Source organism: Acanthopagrus latus, chromosome 1, assembly GCF_904848185.1.
Source record: "Acanthopagrus latus isolate v.2019 chromosome 1, fAcaLat1.1, whole genome shotgun sequence".
NCBI classification, from domain to species: Eukaryota; Metazoa; Chordata; class Actinopteri; order Spariformes; family Sparidae; genus Acanthopagrus; species Acanthopagrus latus.
The window spans coordinates 14,072,360-14,094,275 of record NC_051039.1 but is presented as its reverse complement, the minus strand read 5'-3'; the positions used below and the strand labels follow the sequence as shown (position 1 = coordinate 14,094,275).

Sequence of the window (21,916 nt, the reverse complement as noted above, 5' to 3'; positions counted from 1 at the left end):
AGAGAAATGTCCATACATGTGTGCTGTTATCCCCAAATAGATATATAGAGAATGTCTTGCGATTCCCTCTAACACCACGGTACGACCCGTGAGAGCTCAGTAGTCATCACTTCGTTGTTACATTAGCTCTCAGTCCTCGGCCCCATATAAACACCTGGCAAAGAACTTAAAGATTCTTCTGTGGTAAATTGGAACGTGTTTCCAGGACCAAAGTTTACCTTGATCACAACTGTACACACAGAGTCACTCGAGGTGAAAATCAGCAACCGACGCCGTCCCAACTAGTGACAATATCATTCATCTCTCTGACAGCCAGCTTTTCCTACCATGTATGAAATGCTGATTTCTGACATGTTGTCTGACCCTGTCCAGAAAAAAAAGCAGAACACCCACCATTATGGTAGTACAGTAAGTATGACAGAGTACAGCTTTTGCAAGACCGAAGGCCGACGAAATCAGGAAAAAGACTCGGGCACGCCGTCAGCTTCACTTGCAATTAAGTTTAATGACATCGTTAAACTTGATTGCAAGTGAAGTGGACAGTGTGCGGGAGTCTTTTTCCCAAGTACAATCCTTATGGAAAGGATGCAAACGAGGATACAAAAAAAAAAATAAACTCCTAAACTTAATGATGCAGAATGTAGACTACGAAAACCTGTAAGAGTGGAGATACAGTGTTGTTGAAGAGACAATGGATAAAGTTTGATAAAGTCACCCAAAACTCTGAGCTGAGTTACAACAGGCAAAGTTTAGAATATTTTGAAGCTTAATATTTGGAATAAAGCTGTTATTTACTCCCAAATACCCAGAGAACTTCATATGAAAATACAGGTAAAAAAAAATGAATAAAATGTTAATACAAATGTTAAATCCAGTTTATTACTATTATTATTATTATTATTATTATTATTATTATTATTATTATTATTATTATTATTATTATTTTTACAATGGTTAACTTGCTAGAAATGTCCTCTTCATTGTTTCCCCCAGGATGATAGTTGGCCTTCAAAACTGAAATACAACCAGTAATCTGTAGACAGTGAACTGACAAGTGTATTTATTACAGGCAGCTTACATTACATAAAACGTCTTTTCAGTGGTGTGTGAACCACTCTGCTGCATTGTGAAACTTACCTGAGAAAGCAGATCTATCACAGTGAGCAATTTGTAGCCTGTGAAAGTTTCATAATTAGCGCTGCGGTTGCAAACAGGGAGTGTTTTGAGACTCCTTGTTAGTGTGAGATTTTGGCTGCTGAACACGCACACACACACACACACACACACACAAAAACTTAAATGTCAGAAATGGCCAAGATCAACATTAATGTTTGCCTTTTTTTGATGTCCTGGATTTGTCAGCGCCAGAGTCAATTAGCGGTCCTGGGATGACGGAGCAGCCCTGAATGCAGCACCGTAGCATTGCTGTCCAGGCGACAAAATGTCTGCTGTGATAGCAGAACATGCAGGAGCACCTGTACGGTCATTAGTGACTCTGACACATCAGAAAAGTGTCCTGCGCGGCTCCTCTGTTTTTCCGCTACGGATGTTAGCTAGAATACAGATGAGATGTTTAAACTAATTTACTGCACGCTTGGACACACACCTACGCCGACCCTCACAGATAGCAACACACACGTTAATAATGCATTTTGACCAAGTGCATCGGGGAGTTTATATTGAGTTACAATGCAAAGAGCTCAGCTGCAAACTTAATTTAATTCTTAAATCTTTGCATCCACACACGCCTGCCTGCGTGTGCGTGGACGCTTGTGTGTGTGTGTGTAGAGGAGATGTAGAGGATGTCATAACAGAGGAGACAGGGGATCAGATTAGGGAGCTGTGCACATCTGTCAGCATGCAGCCATCTTCAACAGCATTAGATTAGAGCTAATGAAGACACTCTGTGCATGTGTCTGTATATTTGTTAACTTGGGACACACACACACACACACACACACACACCCACACACACTCACACACACTCATACACAGAGGAATAGAGAGGGTGAAGAGAAACTGCCTGGAGCTGATTCCTTGCTCTGACATCAGCTGCTCAGGTCTCGTAAATCAGGCGGGGTTCCTGGGGATCGATTAAAAGCAGCATGACAAAGATTGGTAATAGAGATGTGGCTCGTAGCCCAGCACAAACACCCAGACCGACTGAAATATACAGAGAATTATAAGACTTTCATACACAAACAAAATATTTTTTGTAGGCGAGAAGTGCAGCGGTGGCAAGAAGATAGGATGGGAGAGTGCGAGAGGAAGAGCAAGAGGGGGAGAGAGCGATCTTTCCTCCGTGCTGCTTCAGCCTTCCTTTCAAATTAGAGCAGCCCCGTCTCCTGAGAATGTGACATTTTCACGGCGCAGGCGAGGGGAGAGATGGAGGTTCAGAGAAGGGTGGGGTGGAGGTGGTGGAAGACAAATGGGGAAGGGGGGAGCAGAGGGGGCGACTGCAGGTTCTCAGAAGCAGGAAGATGGAAGAATAGAAGGGAGAGTCAGGAAGAAAGGGGCGAAGGAGGGAGGGAGGGGGGGAGAGAGGAAGGGAGGATGCAGGGTTTCACTTGGTAATGTTAGGGATGGATGGAGAGAATGATGAGTAGGGAGGAGTGTGTGCGGGGGTTATTAGTCCACCCTCCAGAGGCTACTAATGCACTGACCTTCATTAACTCGCATTACTGTCGGTGTGTGTGACTGTGTGCGCGAGAGTGCAACTCTCTTTAGTTAACACTCATTACAGAGTCTTTGTTTAAAGGCCAGTAAACTAATGAAGTCATTAAATAAGTGGAGAAAATCCCGATTCAAGTATTGAAACCAGAGGCTGAGGTAACTTTAAGGACAGGAACAGTGACTGGAGCGCGTGTATGGAGGATTGATGGCGCCAAAATCAAAATAAAACAATCAATTAAATACATCAATAAAACAAGCCTTTCACGGTTGTTTTTCTTTTTATTGTTCATGTTCAAAATTAGATATATCAGTCATATTTTAAAAAAAATCAAAAATGAATGAACTAATATATAAAACATGAAAGTAAATAAATAGTTAATAGAGGCAAATTCAAATATTGACATCTCTATATGTCACATTTTATACATTTATTAATGGCTCCATTTCTTTTCGATCTCCAGGCTCTCCTCGATACTCAGAGGCAGCTGCGTTCTCAAATCTCCAACTTCACCTTCAACCTGGGCTTCTCTGGAAAGTTCTACCACACAGGTGGGTTCAGTAGGCATAAGACATATCATATGTATAAAAATATACTGTGCAAAAAGGTGTTCTGTATGGATTGATTCATGCATTATATACTTGTATTCATTTCAGTGGGTTTGACTCAAAATGCCAGCAGGTTAAGGTCTTTCGATAAATAAGAGCTACCCTTTGGTTTCCATTCAAGTTTATTGTGTATGATTTGTTTTCATTTTATCTTTCATTTCCACTTTTAATACCGAAACATCTTTTTTTCCTCAAACATTATGCTCAGCCCTTGTGGCGCTACAACATCCTCATATATCAGTTGGTCTCATGATGAAGGATGGAGGATGAATCTGTTTTTTTAAATAGAGATTTTCACATGAACATTTGATGGCGCAATCCATCAATTGAAAAATGTATTTGGAGGCTACCCAGTGTTAGTTTGAGTAAAAAAAAAAGCTTATTAATAGTATTATGTGGAAGTTGAAATTTCTTTCTCTAATACTAAGTCTGACAATATGTCGGCTGCTGATATTTTTGGTGGATGTTGGTGGCCTATCATAGATATATCTGTATTGGCCTATATGTGACCCGACATACGCAAAACTTTATTGGGAGTAGTTTTAATTATTGAATTAGGGATCACTGCAAAAAAAATACTAAATAAGAAATTAAATAAGAAATTTTTTTATATATATATATATATATAGATGTATAGATATAGATTTGAAACAAGGCACTGACACAGCACCAGAACAGAATGTTTCACAGTTCACTAAGAATAAATTGACTGAACATAAAATACATGATAACTCTTTACAGCTTGATAGCAGATAATTACCTTGATCAGCGAGGTCATGTATTTTTGTTAAATAAAGGTTATGTTAAGATGACAAAAGGCAGGAAATGATTTAATTTAGATTTGTTCATTACAATCAACTCGATGTGTCTTTATTTACCGTGATAAGCATATATGTGAATAAACTGCGTCAAGACGTCTTAAGGTCAACCCTGAAAAACAAAACGTGTAACAAAGGGGTGGTCTCAGAGGGACCAATCAAATCCACACAGTTGCTATAGCTTGTGCTGAGTTTATGTGATAATTCATCATAAAACAATCTTTTTTTCTGTTATCTCATATGATCTCCAGATTTAGAGTTATGCAGTAGTATTGATAAAAGCATATTTGCGAGGCTCTGACATAGTGCTGCACGTCCAGAGCACCGTTGCGGCTGCAAGGACAGATTTTATTGATTCTCTAGTTAAAGTGTCTAAATCTGCAGCGAGAGAACAAAGGAGGAGGATAGTCTAGAGAAGAAAAAAACTGAGGTGAGACTGAACACCTAATTATAATTAGGAGGACTCTGACACAGAACAGAACATATTACCATAGCATCTGTTATTTCTATGGTTTCTCTTTTCATCACCATGGTATCTGGCTGCCACCTTATTTAGCAGCGCAACTTAAAAACAAGCCAGTTGCTTGGTGAAATACGCTCACCTTACACCGGAGAGAAGTTGTGTATGCCGACACTTTTTTCATCTGCTCTCAATCTTCATGCGGCGTGCATTTATACATCTTGTTTCTCGTCCTTTTGCCCTTGCATATGTGTGCGTGCGTGTGTGTGTGTGTGTGTGTGTGTGTGTGTGTGTGTGTGTGTGTGTGTGTGTGTGTGTGCGCGCTTGCAGGCACTGTTGAGGAGGATGAAGGAGACGATTTGCTGCTGAAGTATGTGGATGAGTTCTGGTGGTTCCCCCACATGTGGAGCCACATGCAGCCTCACCTCTTCCACAACGAGTCCTCACTGCTGGAGCAGATGGTCCTCAACAAGGAGTTTGCACTGGTGAGAAGCACATGTGCACGCACGCACACACACACACGCACAACGCATGCACTCGCACACATTTCCTGCAGCTGTCTATTCCGTTGTTGCCTTCGTCTTTCGCGCGTCCTTTTAATCACGCTCGCTTCCCATGATTGTGTTTTCTTCAAGGACGTCTGCTGCTGTTAGTAATTGTTATTTCCCCTCCACAGCAGATTAAAGACGTGATGTTCACAGGTAAATTTGCTGGAACTGTTTTAGAGAAAAAAAATGAGATACATTGTATGTGTACTAGGACAGCAGCTTGGATTATGACATTCCTACACCAAAGGACGAGAATCTGGGTTTCACATCCCGTCTTACGTGTTGTTCGGTTTAAAATGTCTCATCCCATTTTTACACCAAAATTAACGCTTACATTAAGGTTGTTTTTTTTTCTCAATTCGGGTAAGCCTGCTAAAAATAGGCGGTGACTCACTTCCTCCTTGCATTGCCAGTCGACGAGTTTGCCTCTCTGTGTTTTTTAATTTGATTTTGTTTTTGTTTTCCTGGTGTGTCACATTCAGTGTCACGAACGGACCAGAAAACAGGTAATGTTCGAAAACAGGATGGAGGCCAGTGCCAGTGATACGATGGTTTTAACTTCAGCCTCTCGTTCAGACTCAGTGCCAGACGAATGATGTTCAAGCACTGCTTTAGTGTAAATAAAATAAATTGATCTAAAGATTATTGGTCCAATATTGGTACATTTATAAATAATATATGATATATGTTGAAATTAAATAGAGACGAAAATCTGAAGCCAAACTGCTTCTTCGATTGGCTCGTCTTTACAAGCAGAGCATCTACACACTACGATACAGTAGGTTGCAGAGCCAAGTGTGTGAATGCTTTTTACAATTTCAGAGGAATACAACACACTCGCATACACACAAACATCCTATTAGGGATGTGCAGTCCAGAAAGGGATCTTGTTTTTGAATGAAAAAATTTGAAAATTATAAGTTAACTTATCTGTCGCCCATGAGAAGCAGGTTACTATCAGTTATCGGTCTGTTGTGATCCTGTCCTACTGGATGTTTTAGTTCCGATCGGAGCTGGAGCAGATAAACACCCATTGATATACTGCGTCATTTGACCCTGGACCGACTGCAGATTAGACCCTCTCACAATGACGACAAAAGACAGATGCTAGTGGGTTTTTTGGGGGTTTTTTGTCCAGTTTTAAAGGGATCTTATCCTCCCCACAAGCCCTGCAGGGAGAAGAACATGAAAGATATTGACGGTGGATGTTCTGCAGATGCGTGCAAAAATAAATATGCCTTTGTTTTGTTGATAAATGCACAATCAGGATAGAATTACTCTTCCCGCTGAACATGTTTGTTGATGCAAATGAGTCGCATGTGAACACATTTTTAAGCCGAAGAGCCGTTCTTCCGTCTTCAGCAATAAGAGCGCTTTTGGAGGGAGTTTACTGTCAAGTGCTAATTATCTGAATCAAAACAAACAAACCGTTAATATCGCAGTTAGGGACTGGTGCACTTTTGATGGGCGCACCTGAGCCCTGTTTAATGTCTCCTGTATAATCTGAAGTCCACAAGGTACTTTTGTTGCTCTGCTCTGCCTTGTTTTTTCCTCTGCTTTGTTAGTGTGTGTGTTTGGGGGTGTGTGCGTGCGTGCGTGTGTGTGTGTGTGTGTGTGTGTGTGTGTGTGTGTGTGTGTGTGTGTGTACAAGCGGAGATGATTTGTATGACCGCACCGGAGAGTCGTGTGTCGGCACATACAACACAGTGAAGGGGTGGCGCCAGCGTGCGAGTTGGTTCATGTTGTTGAAGGTGAACGTGATCATAAAGTCTGATCCCTAACCTCTATTGTACACACACACATACATACTCCACTCCCTCATCCCCTGACTGCTGATGCTTAGCTTTGACAGTGTGTGTAGGTGTATGTCAGCGCGAAGGACAACACCATCAGTCTGCAGAGATGCGCCCAACATCCATTCACCCTCACCACACACACACACACACACACACACACACACACACACATGCTCGCACAAAATATATATATTTTTTAATTTCCAACCCGAAGGCCAGTATCGTAACAAACACAAACCTTCTCCTGCAAGGTCGGACTTTGTGTTTATGTGCTGCCATGTCCTTTGTCAGAGTTGTAAATGTGCAAGTGTTTATGTGTACAACCCTCACATCTCCGTGTATGTGTATGTATGTCCTCCACCCACAGGAGCACAACATCCCGGTGGACATGGGCTACGCCGTGGCTCCTCACCACTCAGGTGTCTACCCGGTTCACCTGCAGCTGTACAAGGCCTGGAGGCGTGTGTGGAACATCCAGGTCACCAGCACGGAAGAGTACCCGCACCTCAAACCTGCCCGCTACCGCAAGGGCTTCATCCACAATAACATCATGGTGAGGAGACAACAAAGAGAAAAAAGCCTCGGGGCTGCATGAGCTTTGCTGCTGGAGTTGCAGCTAACAAGTGTTTTCATTATCGATCAACCTAGAGTAAACCTAGAATAAATGTCAGCTAAGTAAGTTTCACAAAAGCACAGATAAGTTCGAGCTTAACCTTTCTTCATTGTGCAGCCGAAGTTTGTTTAGGTTTAATTTTCTATTTCTCTTTCATCACAGTGCTGCACTTAAGCCCTGGTTAGGTTTAGGCGCAAACATCAGGGTTAGGAAAACATCACGGTTTGGTTTCAAATACCTGTTTTGGTCACGATGATCTCGGCTGGAGTTGGTCTGTCTTTCCTGTGAAAAGTAGCTGTTTAGGTCGCCCCAAAAAAACGTCTCCTTAACACACACCCTGTTATGTTATTCAAAAAGTGGCTAGAAATATCCCCAGGTGTCCTCAAAAATATCCACTGGTGTAACTTGAATGGTGGTCGGCCGTTTGGCAGCCTTGTTGGCTATAATATCACCACAACTGATGTGACACATTTGCTACAAATGAGTACAATGCAGTGAATACAATACAATATCAAAAACGCATGGACACATTTTGCGGAGCCCTTCCTATTGCATCTATTTTGTTTTCACCAAACAGCCCAAAACACAAAGACTCTTCTTCCACTATCATAAATGGTGAATTCCCACATTTGAGAACCTGGAATGAGCAAAGGTTTGCCCTTTTTTGTTGAAAAGAATGACAGAAACAATTTAATTAAAATACATCGATCATCAAATTAGTTGCCGATCGGTCTCCTTTTCATGGACTAATATATGCACCGTTGCGGCTCTAACTGCTGCAGGCTCATACACGCTAAAGTGTGCTCATCCACATCCATGAATGCACTTTGATCAGCTAACATGTTTCTGCACATAGACGATAATTGATTACTCCAGTCACAGCTAACTGCTGGATGTTCACCATTGAGTATCTTATTTTTTCGTTCGCTGAAAAATAAAAACGGCCGTCACGTTTCTCAATTCAAACTGTATTTTTCAGGCAAACATCTCTATGATTACCTCATATATTTATGTACCTTTGTTTTATCTTCTAGATGTAGAGTTAGTAATGATCTGGCTGTTCTTTCCACAGATGATGGTTGTGGGCATCCCTAGAGCCAACTCAGTGTGCTGTTCGTAGACACGTTTCATAAAATATGTTTGCCAGGCCGACACTGGAGAGACATGTGTTTGTTGTCTGCGAGGTGCGTCAGATAAGCATGATAAATATCACAACAGAGTGCATCTAGTTTTTCTATCAGGTTCTTTTCTGAACACGGCCCCTGCAAAGCATGCGGAAATCATGAATCACACCGAACGCTCAAAGTTGCGCAGCGTCCTTGCCGCCCGCCAGTAGGGGAAAACGATTTGCTTAATTAATCTGACTGAAATTAAAACCATGAATTGTAAATTCTTCGCTGCGACTCCTGAATGCAGAAGGGCTCAGACACGAAATCTGTTTGGATCTGCTGTCTGGCCGCTTTTCTTCCTTTATCTCACTTTGAGAAAGACTTTTTATCTACTGTCTCTTTGTGCAAATAAGTGTTTGCTGAATAGTAAATTGTGTGCTGATTGTTTCTTGCGGTCTTAAACAGAAAATCAATAATGCTGTGCTCGGTGCGCAACCTCTGTGTGTGCACGCGTGTGTGTGTGTGTGTGTGTGTCTGTGTGTGTGTGTGTGTGTGTGTGATATGAATTCTTTGACCTCGTCTCACCACAGAACGCTCAGCTCCATGTTGATTCAATATTTAATGGCTTCCCAATGCGGCTGGGAGGGGGTGAGAGTTTCTGTGTGTGTGCATTTGTGTATTTGTATATGTGCAGGATGTGCATTGCGGAATAAAGATCGAGTAATGAGGGCACTTTTACACTTTCATGCTCCAATAAATAATTCATCAGTCACTGTTTGAGACAGCAACAGAATAAAACTCTCGTCACTCATTCCCACCTAAGCAAGTTGTCTTCATCCCTCCCTCTGTCTCTCCTCCTCCTCCTCCTCCTCCTCCTCCTTCTCCTCCTCGTCCTCCCCATTCACCTGTCAGTCAGGCTCTCTGTCAGTGTGCACAACTGCTCCCTTATTGACAAAAGAACCAATCAAATCTGACACCAAAATTACCAGTCCATGTTGTTCCGCTGCATTTGGGTGTTGAGCAAACCATTTGAACAGACAGCTATGTCAATTTCCTAATCAGTCCTGGAAAAGTCCGCTTTCATTTCTTGACGCCTCGTCACGGCGTCATAAAAGACAGCCACTTAATCCTACTTTCTTTCAGTACAATGACGTGGCGACAGTTTGACAGGCTATAATGTGTTATTATACATTATCAATAGGGAGGTATTGAGAAGCGCCGTCGAATCGCTAAATTAAATAACAAGCGAGCAACAAAAGAGCACATTCAACACTTCACCACGCAATGCATCACAAAGACAGAGAGAAGGAAAGACAGGAGGTGAAATGACAAAGAACAGAGTGGCAGAAATAAAAAAAACAACTAATTTTTGTTTTACAGAAGACGAAAAGTTTGTTTCTGAAGAGAGAGCCGAAAAAGAAAAAGTACAGGCTGAGATGAAATTAAACCCTTCACCAACGACCCCAGTGATGGATGCAGCTGCTCTCCAAATATTGTTTTTGTTTTCACTCTGACGGTCTTTCAAATAATAATCAAGTCTGTAGTTGTTTTTTTTTATTGGCTGGAATAAACACGGTGGAAGGGGAGCAAGGACACATGCAAATCAGATTCAGTGCTGGTCACGTGGGGAGTCTCCTGGTCGCTCGGCTTTGTCGGGATGTGAAGAGAGTGAAGATGCCCAGAGGGAAACATCCCATCGCTCTTGTAGAGACTCTCCGGGGAGGCTGCCCTGCTCTGATGCCAGCTAGTTTACATGCTCACTTAGAAAAGACAGTAACAATATTTAGTACACTTGAGCTGTATTTAACTATCTGAGGAAAATGTTATTATGAACATATCTGGGAGGGACAGCTCTGTGAATTGAAATGATATGGCACTTAGTCCCGCACCCAACAGTGACCCCCGGGACACCCACTGCCATCTCCCCCTGATGAATTTATATTATGCCTTTCTATTGAATGTCATACCTTAAAACGTTCCTCACAAAAATCTTGCTCAGCAGCACTCGCGGCAAACTCCTCATCTCTGCTGTCACTCACGGTGGCGTACATTTGTTTCGCCATCGCCCTGATCATTTTGCGGGACACACTCTCGTGGTGTACCCGTTTGCTGATCCTGAGTTTTCCTCTGCATATATACGACAGAAAGTTTGAATTTCAAGTCGTACTATTCATTTTTTTTTGCTGCACTGGAGCCATGGCGATCATAAATGTGATATTTACTGACAGAAAGCAAGCTCAACACGTCAAAAAGGTGAAGAAGAAAACCATGCAGTGTCAGTGGTCACGTCTTCTTCCTTGATTTTTTAAAGAAATAAATTAGACTGGGCATTTATTTGGAATCGGCGGTTATTTATCAAAATATACACCTGCACCGGCGTTTAAAGGGGACCCTGCGGTTAATTGAAACCTGGCTTTTATTTGGTAATTTACGGTAATGCACCATCCCAGCCCCGGCAGCAAAAAACAAACAAAACTCTTGTATTTTGAAACCTTAATGTTTGCTGGTACCCTCTAATGATCAACAGCTCCAAAAAACAGCTTCTAAATGTACCTTAAGATGAGATTGTTTGAAGACAGAAAGAGGGAAAAAAAGGAATTTGAGCATCGAAATTTAAAAAAAAAAGCACGACACCTGCTGACAAACATCATGTGGAAGTTACGCCACAAGTGATTTGGTGAACCTCCAGGTGATTCTGATATGTATTAGCAATCACCATTCAATATATTAAGACAGGGGAGCACAGAGGCAAAACTTAGCTCATGCAGACGGAACATGTTTGTGAGAGGCGGATTCTGTGCGTGCGTGCGTGTCTCCTGCATGTGCAACTTTAAATCATTTCACTATGAACCAGCCGGTGAGCTTTTAGATTCCGATAATTCATCTCGCCTCCTGACCTCTCGTAAAGTTACTCGGGGACATCGCTCACAGCCTCCCCCGTTTTCTTTACCTCTCACATTTTTTTCGCTTCCAATTTTTCTCGCAATTTCTGTCTATTAATCTCCTTCCCCCCTGCCTCTCGCTCCATCTTTGTTTGCTCCGAGGAGGACAGGAAGTTGTCTTAAGGCTGTAAAATTGGTGTTTGGGTGTCTCTGTCAGCAGATTGAGAGCCACCCACTGGACCCACAGTATCAGAACAAATCAGACTGAGATATGGGATTGTGCCCGTGTGTGTGTGTGTCCGTCTGTGTACGCGCAAACATGCATACTTGTGTGGGTGTTTGGGTGTGGGGGGGGTTGTGTGCGTGTGGCATGTGCGCGTGTGTGTGTGTGTGTGTGTGTATTTCTTTTTAAAATGTACTATATCAGTTTGAGCTATAGCTCTGTGGATAATTGGTTTGGTGAAATAGTGCTGAGTGTCTGTGGCTCTGGTGGCCTTCTCCCCCCCCCTCTCTCTCTCTCGTGTGTGTGTGTGTGTGTGTGTGTGTGTGTGTGTGTGTGTGTGTGTGTGTGTGTGTGTGTGTGTGTGTCTGTGAGAGTGTGAACGAGTCTGCAGTGTTTTATAGATAAACCAATATCTGCGCTTCCAGCCTTAACTCTCTATTTCACACGGAGAAGTGCTCCGCAAGGAGTTCACAATAAAGACCTTCTTCTTCTCCTCTCCGCCGTTCTTCTTCTCTTCTCGTCATTTAATTCATTTAATGACCTCATAAAAAATCCATTAATTCATCAGCTGTTTAACGCTGGAAACCGGCCGTCTGTTACTTGTGTATATATCTTCTCGTGAACGTTATTTTTCATTTTTTACGGCTTTAAAAAAAAAAATTGTCTTTTTGCCAAATACTTGCTCTACAGTTGAGGCAAGCTGTAAAGACTCCCTGATCATTCAGACGTTAAAGCCTAAAAAAAAAAAAAGAAGAAATTATGTCACTGCCGTTAAATCAGTTGTTGCTCTCACTTTTTAAAACCTTGTCGAACCATAAAATTGTTACATTTCTCCACAGTGGTGGAGAGAATTTGAGGAACTGACATCGGCGTCCCAGCTTTTATCAATCAGGGCACAGAGCATGCAGCCCACACGGGGCGTGGCGGTGTTGCTTTTGGTATTAACATGGCCAAGCGAGCGTGGCGCACCTGCTTGAGGCTGGATTAAAAGTAATCCATTATCATCTCCTCCTGCCTTGGTAAACAGTGAGTCACCAAAATACTAAACAGGTGTAGGTGAGGAAGAAAAAAAACAAAAAACAAAAAAAACATTGGAACAGTGACACAGAAATGTTTAAAGGGACAGTTCCCCCCAAAATCACAAATACATACTTTTCTTCTCGCATGCAGTGCTTTGTGTCCATCTAGATTGATTTTGGGTTGAGCTGCATATCAGTCATAGAAATCTCTGCCTTCTCTTGAATATACTGGAATTAGAAGGTGCTCTGCTTGTGCAGCTCCAAGCGAAATAAGAGACGCTTGAAAAATTCAACAGCAGTGGCTCTTTCTAGAAATCATGACCTGGTTACTCAAGATAAATCCACAGACCTTGTTTTGGTTGGGCAGTTTCATGTAGGACCTTTTTACTTTTCTGTCAAACCAGGGCAAGTTACTTCTAATGTGCACTATATTACACATTACTCGTTAATATGATTGGAAAGTAGTATGTTTCTTAACAATATTACGATCTGTGCAGAGTAATGCGTTACACTGCTTTTGCATTACTTTCACCAAAACATCTGCAGAGGGACAACCAGGCATTCGTGGAATTGGCGTAGCCTCCTTGGCTGAGATGTAATGTCACGGTAGCGATCCCGGTTAGCTAGCCTCTCGTCCACGAGTAGATGCTTCCTTCTGCGACATGAAACTGCTCCCAACAAAGTTTGGGGGCATCTTGAGTAACTGTGTTGTGATTTCTGGACAGAGACATTAGCGTGTTTGGTGCTTTGAGCACCAATCTAATTCCGTCATATTTGGGAGAAGGCAGACATCTTCCATGGCCAAAACTCGGCAACTCACACCAAAACAATTTAGATGGATTTGTTACACTACAAGAAAAAAGGAAAAATAACTGTCAAATAACTGTCTGTCCAACTTCACCTGTGCAAATCAAAAAAAAAATCAATGTATCTGCATTAAAAAAAACATCTTGGTTGGACGGTGTGCCCTCTTACAGCGATAATTCCACTCTTGAAGAGCTTTTTACAGCAGACATGTTGATGACATTTAATGACGGGTCCGAGTGTCCCAGTAAGGGGAGCAAATGAGCCAGCATGCAGAGTACTGTGAATACTGTGTCCTAGAGCTTGAGCACCCACATAAGCAGATCATTGTGTATGTATTGTACCTTTTTATCTCATGATAATAATGATAGTACAAATAACTGGTGTGAAAAAGCTTTGTTACCCTCTACAAGGATGTGACTCGAAACATCTGTAGAATTGGCACCTGTGATAGGTGGCATTACCATATGCTGGATGACACAACAGAGGAATATTCCTGACCCACTCGGCTCTCTGCTTCTCTGTAGACAAGCATGACTCCATAGCCATACAGTTCATCCTCCCATCTGTCAGCTTTTATGCCGTTAGTCGGATGATTTGTACCTGGTTTGTTTGTACGTCGGCCTTGAAATAGGTGAGTAATCACAAGTTTGAAAGACTTTGCACAGAACTGGCTGTTTTAATCTCAAAGCGTCGTATCACAGCGGGTTCATATGCCGCCTAAAGGGGAACTCCAAAGATTTTACACATCAAAGTGTGTTTACAGGTCTTGGGGAGTACTACTGCATGTGTGACAAAGTCTCGTAAAGCCTTTTGTGGCTCCAGAGGGAGATGCACAAAGTCTGGTGACGGTAGTCTTCAAGTGATGTCACTTGGAAACTGCAAGTGTGAGAACAAAAACAAAGTGGAGGTATGGAGTTATAAACACGTGTGCTCACCGTGCTTCTTTAGTGAACTCCTCTTCACTGCTTGAGTTGAGCAGCTTGAGCTCACATTGGCTGTTACTAGCATAACCTGCCTAAATCTTCAAAGAAACTATTGGTATTTGAGTTGCATTGTGTGTAATGTAGGTTTTCATAAAGAAGAGGAGGGCACCGAATTAAAGAGGAGATAATTCTGCATCAGATTTGATGCTTTGTGGTTTAAACCATCCATCGTGAGAGCGACAGTATTACAGGTGTGTGTTGCTAAATCAGAAGAGGCGTATTTAATAAGTCACTGAAAACAACAGATTATCATTTTTATGCTAAACGCTTTAATGTCTGAGAATATCTTCTTAATACCTGCGGATCATAGTTTGCTTATTGACTCTCCTAAACCACTTGTTTATTCCTGTGTGAGCTGAAGATACAAAAGATATTAACCAGTCCTCTTTTTTGTGTGTGTGTGTGTGTGTGTGTGTGTGTGTGTGTGTGTGTGTGTGTGTGTGTGTGTGTGTGTGTGTGTGTGTATATGTGCTTGCCTGTAGGTGCTGCCTCGTCAGACGTGTGGCTTGTTTACTCACACCATCTACTATAAGGAGTACCCTGGTGGACCTAAAGAACTGGACAAAAGCATCCGTGGGGGAGAGCTGTTTCTCACTGTGCTACTCAATCCAGTGAGTCAGAGACACCATGCACAAACAATAACACACACACACACTCAAACACACACTTGCACATACAAACAGATATAGAAAGTGAGAGATAGAAAGGACTGTTACTTTCTATTTTGATTTTTGCACCTTTAAGAGGTGCAAACTGGGTTTCCCGCTTTCTCTGTAGAGGTAACTTCCTCTGCGTCTGGTTCATTCCTTTTCGTTTTTTGCTTTGTGCAAGTGTGTGTGTGTGTGTGTGTGTGTGTGTGTGTGTGTGTGTGTGTGCGCGTGTGCGTGTGTGTACGTGTGTGTGCTTGTGTGCGCGTCTGTCTCTTTTCCTGTCAGGGGCTGCTTCTCACAGTGGAGCTGTGTTCATCTCCCCACTTTAAATTAGGTCTCACCACAGGGGGGTTGCTGTCACATACACACACACAGACACACACACACGCGGGCGTGCACGCACGCAATTGCACACACCGCCGTCCTCCCCCTCTCGCTCACACCCTGCTGTGTGTGTCAACTCAACTCGATTCTCCTTTGAATTAAGGAACAGAATTAGGTTCTGCCAGCAGTTAAGATGCTCATCCACGCGCACGTGCTCACATGTGCGTGCAGACACACAGTCGGAAAGGTGGGCGTCGAAATTCCCAGGAATTATCCCCGAACAATCTCTGTCTGAATCCGACGGCGCACGTGCACAAGCTCCGAGGCGCACGGCGCTGCTCGTAGACCAGCAGTAGGCTGTATTGAAGTGTCAGGTAGGGGAGTGCTGAACTAGAGGAGCTGTCAGAACTCAGCGAACATCATAGAGTCAAGTGCAGCTTTGCACAACAAACCAATCTAGCCCTTTCTTCTCTCTCTGCACCACTTTGTCCCTGTCTCGCTGCCTCTTTTTTTTGCCATTCCTCTTTTATTCAGTTCTTTTTGTTTGTCTTTATTTCTTCATTTCTTTCATTTCTCCCTTCGCTCCTTCGTGTCTGCTGTCTTCCACTCTTAACTGTTTTATTTATTTAGATGTTTTGTTCTTTTGTCCTGTCTGTCTTCTTTGTCTCCACACATCAGTGCGTCCCTGTTTCTTCCTTTGAGTACAATGTTTTCACTGTTTCTAAATGATAATAACACATGACAGTTGCATAGAAATGTTGTAAGAGCTTGTTTTTCCACTCTCAGATGACAGTTAACACAGCAAAGCCAGTTTATATGCGGCTCAAAAGAACTCTTTTAATTGCATCATTTTGGCTGCTCCTAACATCTCAGGTAGCCATTTCGTCTTTTGTTACACATCACATTAAGTGTTTTACATTTCCCCTAACAGTGACAATGTTTTTTTCTAATAATAGGCTAGGTGCTGGAGTGAGTGTAATTTACCTTTTTTCTCTCCAAGTGAGGTGAAGTGATTTGCGGAGCTGAATTGCCTGTAATGTTTTGTTACAGTAAGGCATGAAAAGAGGAAAACGTAGCAGACAAATGGTCACCTGTGCCTATAAAAGTCCTTCTCCCATCAATTTTTAACATGCTTCAATGGATAAATCGTGATAAGGGCTTAATACTTTTTACGGCCCTCAGCAAAACCAAAAGCAAAGCATGTGCAAACACACGTGTCGTGGAGAAGGTTGAATATAACAGAGCTACAGATTTCCTCAAGTGCCTTGTAAAAAGGAAATGCCAGGGTTTTTCAATTCCGATCGGGCTCTGTAACATGAGAATATTTTCTTTTACTGGAGATTTAGAAGGAGGTATAATAATAGATGAAAGAGTCTTTACAGGCATGGGAGCATGCAGTCTGTAAAAAAAGACTAAAACAGACAGTTTGAATGGAATTAAATCACAGCTCTTATAAAATTATAGTAAATCACCTCCCCTTTTAAACCTTCCCCTGCGTTGATCATCAGGGGGTGTTGGCGAAGTGCCTTCTGGCTCCTAAAGTCACCTGCAAGGACCCTGAGAGGAGCTTTCTACATGATGGCTGGACTGAGCCGCGTAAACACTCCTGCTCTGTAAACTCAAGGCGTCAAAATATCCAGCATAGAGCTACCCGAAGGCTGCATGTGCTGAACACCTTTATTGCAGCCTTTGTAATTCAAAGCTTGCTGTTGCTCATAACGATGGTAGTTGGGTAATAGTGAATAAGTATTATATAACAGTGATGTGACACTGTATAGATACAATTATAGATATAATTTGTAGCCCAGACAAGATAACTGGATTGGGAAAAAAAAAAGATCTTGTTTTTTTTTTCATTCAATCCAGTTATCTTATCTGAGCCACAAATTCCGGTTAAAACCGAAATTGAATGCAGGTAAACCCATTTCTATGATATGTTAGACAATATAAAAGTAAATTTGTTTAATTTCAAAACAGAAGAAATATACTAAAAATGGCTTTTATATATATTTTTTGCGATACATTTTTATAATCAATATAAAAGAGTGAACTCAGTGGCTTAACATCAAGATAATGAAAAACGGGGTATTAATCATCTCATATCCTGCCTGACTTTAGTTTATCCTAACATATCGGGTACGGAATTGATAATTAGATAAGACCACATTTTTGTCATCTGTCACTTTTTGAGGCCAAAAATGGCGTCCGACAGTTGCACTAAGCCTTGTTAATAGCCCAACAGATTGTCGGAAATGCCTTTGCAATACTGATTGTATTATGAATACTGCTGACAAGCTGTAAATCTAAGCTTTTATGACAGGTTCATGTGTAGTTGTGTCAATATTTAAGTCTGGAGTGCGTGGAAATTCAAGCAAAATGGGATGAAGGTGCTCTTTGGTATCCATTCATGTGTGCGTGTGTACATTTGTACACCACCATAGCTCATTCATTGACTGGTGCTCTCAAGGACCTTTTGAAGCTTGTATTATACAGTACACTCAAAGGCCTCTCATCTTCCATATTGTCAGACTCCCCTTAATCAATACTCATCTTGATACTTTGAAATAAGACCGTTGTTATTTATGCTAACCTGCCCTGCGCAATGGTTTGTCTTTTTTTCTTCGACTAAGTCGAAACCCATGCGCAGCGGCACAAACAGCCCTCTTTAGGGTGCGAGCCTTGACTTTTTTTCCTGCTTTGGATCTTATCAATAACACGAATAAGCTCTTGGTAGTAATCCTATCAGCACCCTAAAACGTATTGAGCGTCCCCAGCCGAAACAACTCAAACGGAAGCAGTCGTCAGTCACTTGTAACTGTCAGCCAGTTGAGAGGAGTAAGCAGTCAGAAGCCAGTGTAAAGCAGACCAGTCAATAAAGCAGGTTTACCATACTTAACCACAAGGTTGTTGAGCATACAGTCATTTGCATAGAAAATATTCACACGTCTAGTAGTATAGGGGATTTGCCGGGACAGATACACGCACACACACTCAACACAATGCATGGTCTTCTCTAGGCTTAACTCTTGTGGTGATACAAATTACATTAAAGAAAAAACACTTTCCATCATTAAAATGCCTCTGTTTTGGAACTGTATGCTGGATTTCGGAAGGAGCAGTCTGAAGAATATCCCATGAAGTTTGTGTTATAATGTACCCCTCATTTCTGCTTTGACTGGCTGTGTGTTCCCTGGGTGGTGATAAGTGCCAGAATCATTTCCATAGCATTATCTGTACCTATGTATTTTTTTTGTGTGTGTGCGTGTGTGTGTGTGCAACTTTTGTGTAACTGCGTGTGTTGATAGCTACTCAAAGCGCAAAGGACCTGACAGCATTTTTGCTCTCACCGCCAGTGATGTCATCTCAGCATGAGCTCACAAACCAAGAGGGACGCCTCTGCACACTCCCTGTCCCTCTCTATCTCTTTCACACACGCACACAAACACACACACACTCGCGCGCACACACACACACACACACACATATACATTTCATAAGGGTTTGAATTTCTTCTTGAAAGCCAGAAACACGCAGAGGCTAATTACATTTTTTCCGCAATCTTTTGTCCTTCTTCTCTCTCGCTGCCTCTCTTTCTTCATCAGTGTAATAAGAGATGAAACTCTCCTCTTGTTGTATCTCTTAATGAAGAGACCCATTAAACATAAAAGCGTTTTTAAGCGCTAAATGAGACTTATCTGCCGCGACGTACGTGCACTCTCACACATGCTCACACACACACACTGGGCTGATGATTTCATTCTCACTTCTCCCTGCTATGTTTTCCATTCGCAGACGGAAAAGCTTTTATTAGTGTGTGTGCACTTTGTAATCAATAGTGTTCTGTAGCTCGCTGCTTTAGTCCCGCAGGGGGGTTTCCTATTGTTTGATGATCTGCACATTGGTAACATTGTCACTTCTCATTCAATGACTTTAAATCACATTTGGCCTGTGGTGGTTCAGCGCTGACAACACCCAGCATATTGGACGTGTGTGTGTGCATGTGCGCCCGCCGTATGTGTGTGCGCGCTCGGACACCTTTGTATCATTGCGGGCTGCATCAGCGATCATCGAGCTTCCCCGTCTCGCATAAGCTCGGCAATCGATTGGACGACCTACACTCTGCAAACAGCCAATAGGGCAGAAGTCATTCCCCAATAAATGGCCGGGGAGATGGCGAGAGAAAGGAAGGGGGTGGGGGAGGAGGGGGTTGAAAGGAGAGAGGGAGGAGAAGAGTGGGGTGAGAAGGTGGCAGACAGATTGAGATTTAATTTTCAGGTCACGGCATCTTGTGTCACTTGAGAATCCAGACACATACTGGGAGGAAGCGATGCACATACAGGCGCGCACACACAAGCACACACCCCCAAACACACTCCCAAGCGCATGTGTTTGGGTGGCAGCATCCAAGGATCGGCGTTATGTGTGCACGTGTATGTTTGCATAAATGTGTGTCGCGCTGACATAAGCAGAGCTGTAGACATATATCACGCCTGACATTTAGCGCTTAGCTCTGCCACTAAGCTTATTAGCCAAACACCAAATATCAGCACAATCTGCCTCCCTCCCAACCCGCTGTTTTACTCACCCTCCCAGCCCTCACCTTTCCTCTCCCCGTCAAAGGCTCTGGTGGCCCTCTCTCCTTCTTCCTTTTTTTCCCTAATTTTCAACCTGTTCATGTTAACTTTGCTCACATGTGTGAATCTTTCAACACTTCTTTTTTGCCTCATTTCCACTCCCTTCCTTCCCTTTCTCGGGGGTCCTGCTGATTGCTACTGAAGGCTTTGGCAGCTCATCAACACATACAGGCTTTCAGACACACACACACACACACACACTCTCTCTGTCTCACACACACACACACGCACACACAATAAGCTTCAAACCAAACAGGAGGAGAAATTACAAAGTGAGAGCAAAGCAGTGAAAGATGGCAGAATGGAAAGAAGATGTTGACTGGAGCAGGCAGAATAAATTGAATCGAAATCATTTGCCGTATTGACGTTCAGCTTTCAATTATCCACTGATGAGACAGAGACAGCGAGATGGATGCGACGAGAGGGTAGGAAAAAGAGAGGAAGAGCAAGAAGGGGAGAGAGGATGATGATGGTGAAGGGGAGAGAGAGTGAGAGAATGAAACTGTTGGGGAGGGGGGCTTCTTTTTAGTAGCAATAACAGTTCAATCAGGGAGAAATGTATGTGGAACTAAGTGGTCTGTAATGGGAAACAGGCTGCTCCAGCTAAACACTGAAGGAGAGAGAAGGCAGCAGAGAGGGACAAAGAAGGGATGGATGGATGGATTCGATATGTACATTAACACACATGTTTTTGGAATCTTCCTCTAAATGTGGAACACTTGTGACAAAGATACGTATGTAATGGAAGCAGAATATTTTATAGTTTAAAGAAAAAAAATACATATTTTTGTCTAAAATGACATCAGTGCACCAAAACAATACACTTCACTGGGATGTTGATGACTGTAAATTACGGCGAAGATTTTTTTCGACATACGGAACATCACATGGGTAACTGTGAACTGTAGCTAGTTAGCTTGGTTAGCCATTCATCTAGTGGTCAGAAACTGTGAGCTCAGAGCACCCAGGGTGTTAGCACAGGAGCTAAATGGTTAGCTTGCTATGCCTACAACATAACGCATAGACATCATAACTTGCGCCTTTAAAGTGGAAACAGACAACTTTTCAGATACCCGCCCAGTGTCTCCCCGCGTCATTAAGGTTGGCGCAGCTGTTTTAAAAAACAGGGTTAGCAACATAGCTACCACTAACAACCCGGCCACTTTTGAAAGAAAAAAAATATATTAAAATTTGAACTTGCTTCGCACACTTGCTGCCCTTGTGCTGTAATTTGTCCTCCGCTTTTTTGCGGGTAAAATCCGGTGGCAGACGGAATAGCAGATAGAAAGCAAGGTTTAGAGGGAACCAATCTATATGCAGATGATGTCATTTTGTCACAGCCATTACACAATTCAATTGGTAATTACCTCAGAATGGTAAGTAAAAGCAAAAACGTTGTCCATTGCCAGTCTAAGTAATTGGAACCAGCAAATGTTTGATATTTTTGCCGGATGGATGGATGGATGGATGGATGGATGGATGGATAGATAGATAGATAGATAGATAGATAGATAGATAGATAGATAGATAGATAGATAGATAGATAGATAGATAGATAGATAGATAGAAAAATCTATCCTCAACCAAAGGCTAGTCGAACAAGTAATTGCTTCAAAAATGTCAATCATGTTAGGGGGGGATTGGAAAATGTCACAAACTCAAGTACACGCCCGCTGGTTCCCATAATCCTCCAAGACATGGCATTTGTGAGTGTTTGTGCGCCTGTGTGTGTTCATGTGTGCATGGATTTTAAAGAACATCGCTCCATGTT

The 21,916-nt window shown here is 42.4% G+C and overlaps 1 protein-coding gene across 4 annotated transcripts in view; it reads left to right on the top strand.

Moving 5' to 3' along the window:
* ndst3 (N-deacetylase/N-sulfotransferase (heparan glucosaminyl) 3) overlaps positions 1 to 21,916 on the top strand; it is a 46,813-nt gene that overhangs the window by 10,718 nt on the left and 14,179 nt on the right. For all 4 annotated transcript variants that reach the window (XM_037109912.1, XM_037109906.1, XM_037109926.1 and 1 more), the window contains exons 3-6: positions 3,135 to 3,222; positions 4,888 to 5,042; positions 7,269 to 7,454; positions 15,020 to 15,148. In XM_037109912.1, coding sequence (XP_036965807.1) covers positions 3,135 to 3,222; positions 4,888 to 5,042; positions 7,269 to 7,454; positions 15,020 to 15,148 — 558 coding nt within the window. The remainder of the gene's footprint in view (positions 1 to 3,134; positions 3,223 to 4,887; positions 5,043 to 7,268; positions 7,455 to 15,019; positions 15,149 to 21,916) is intronic.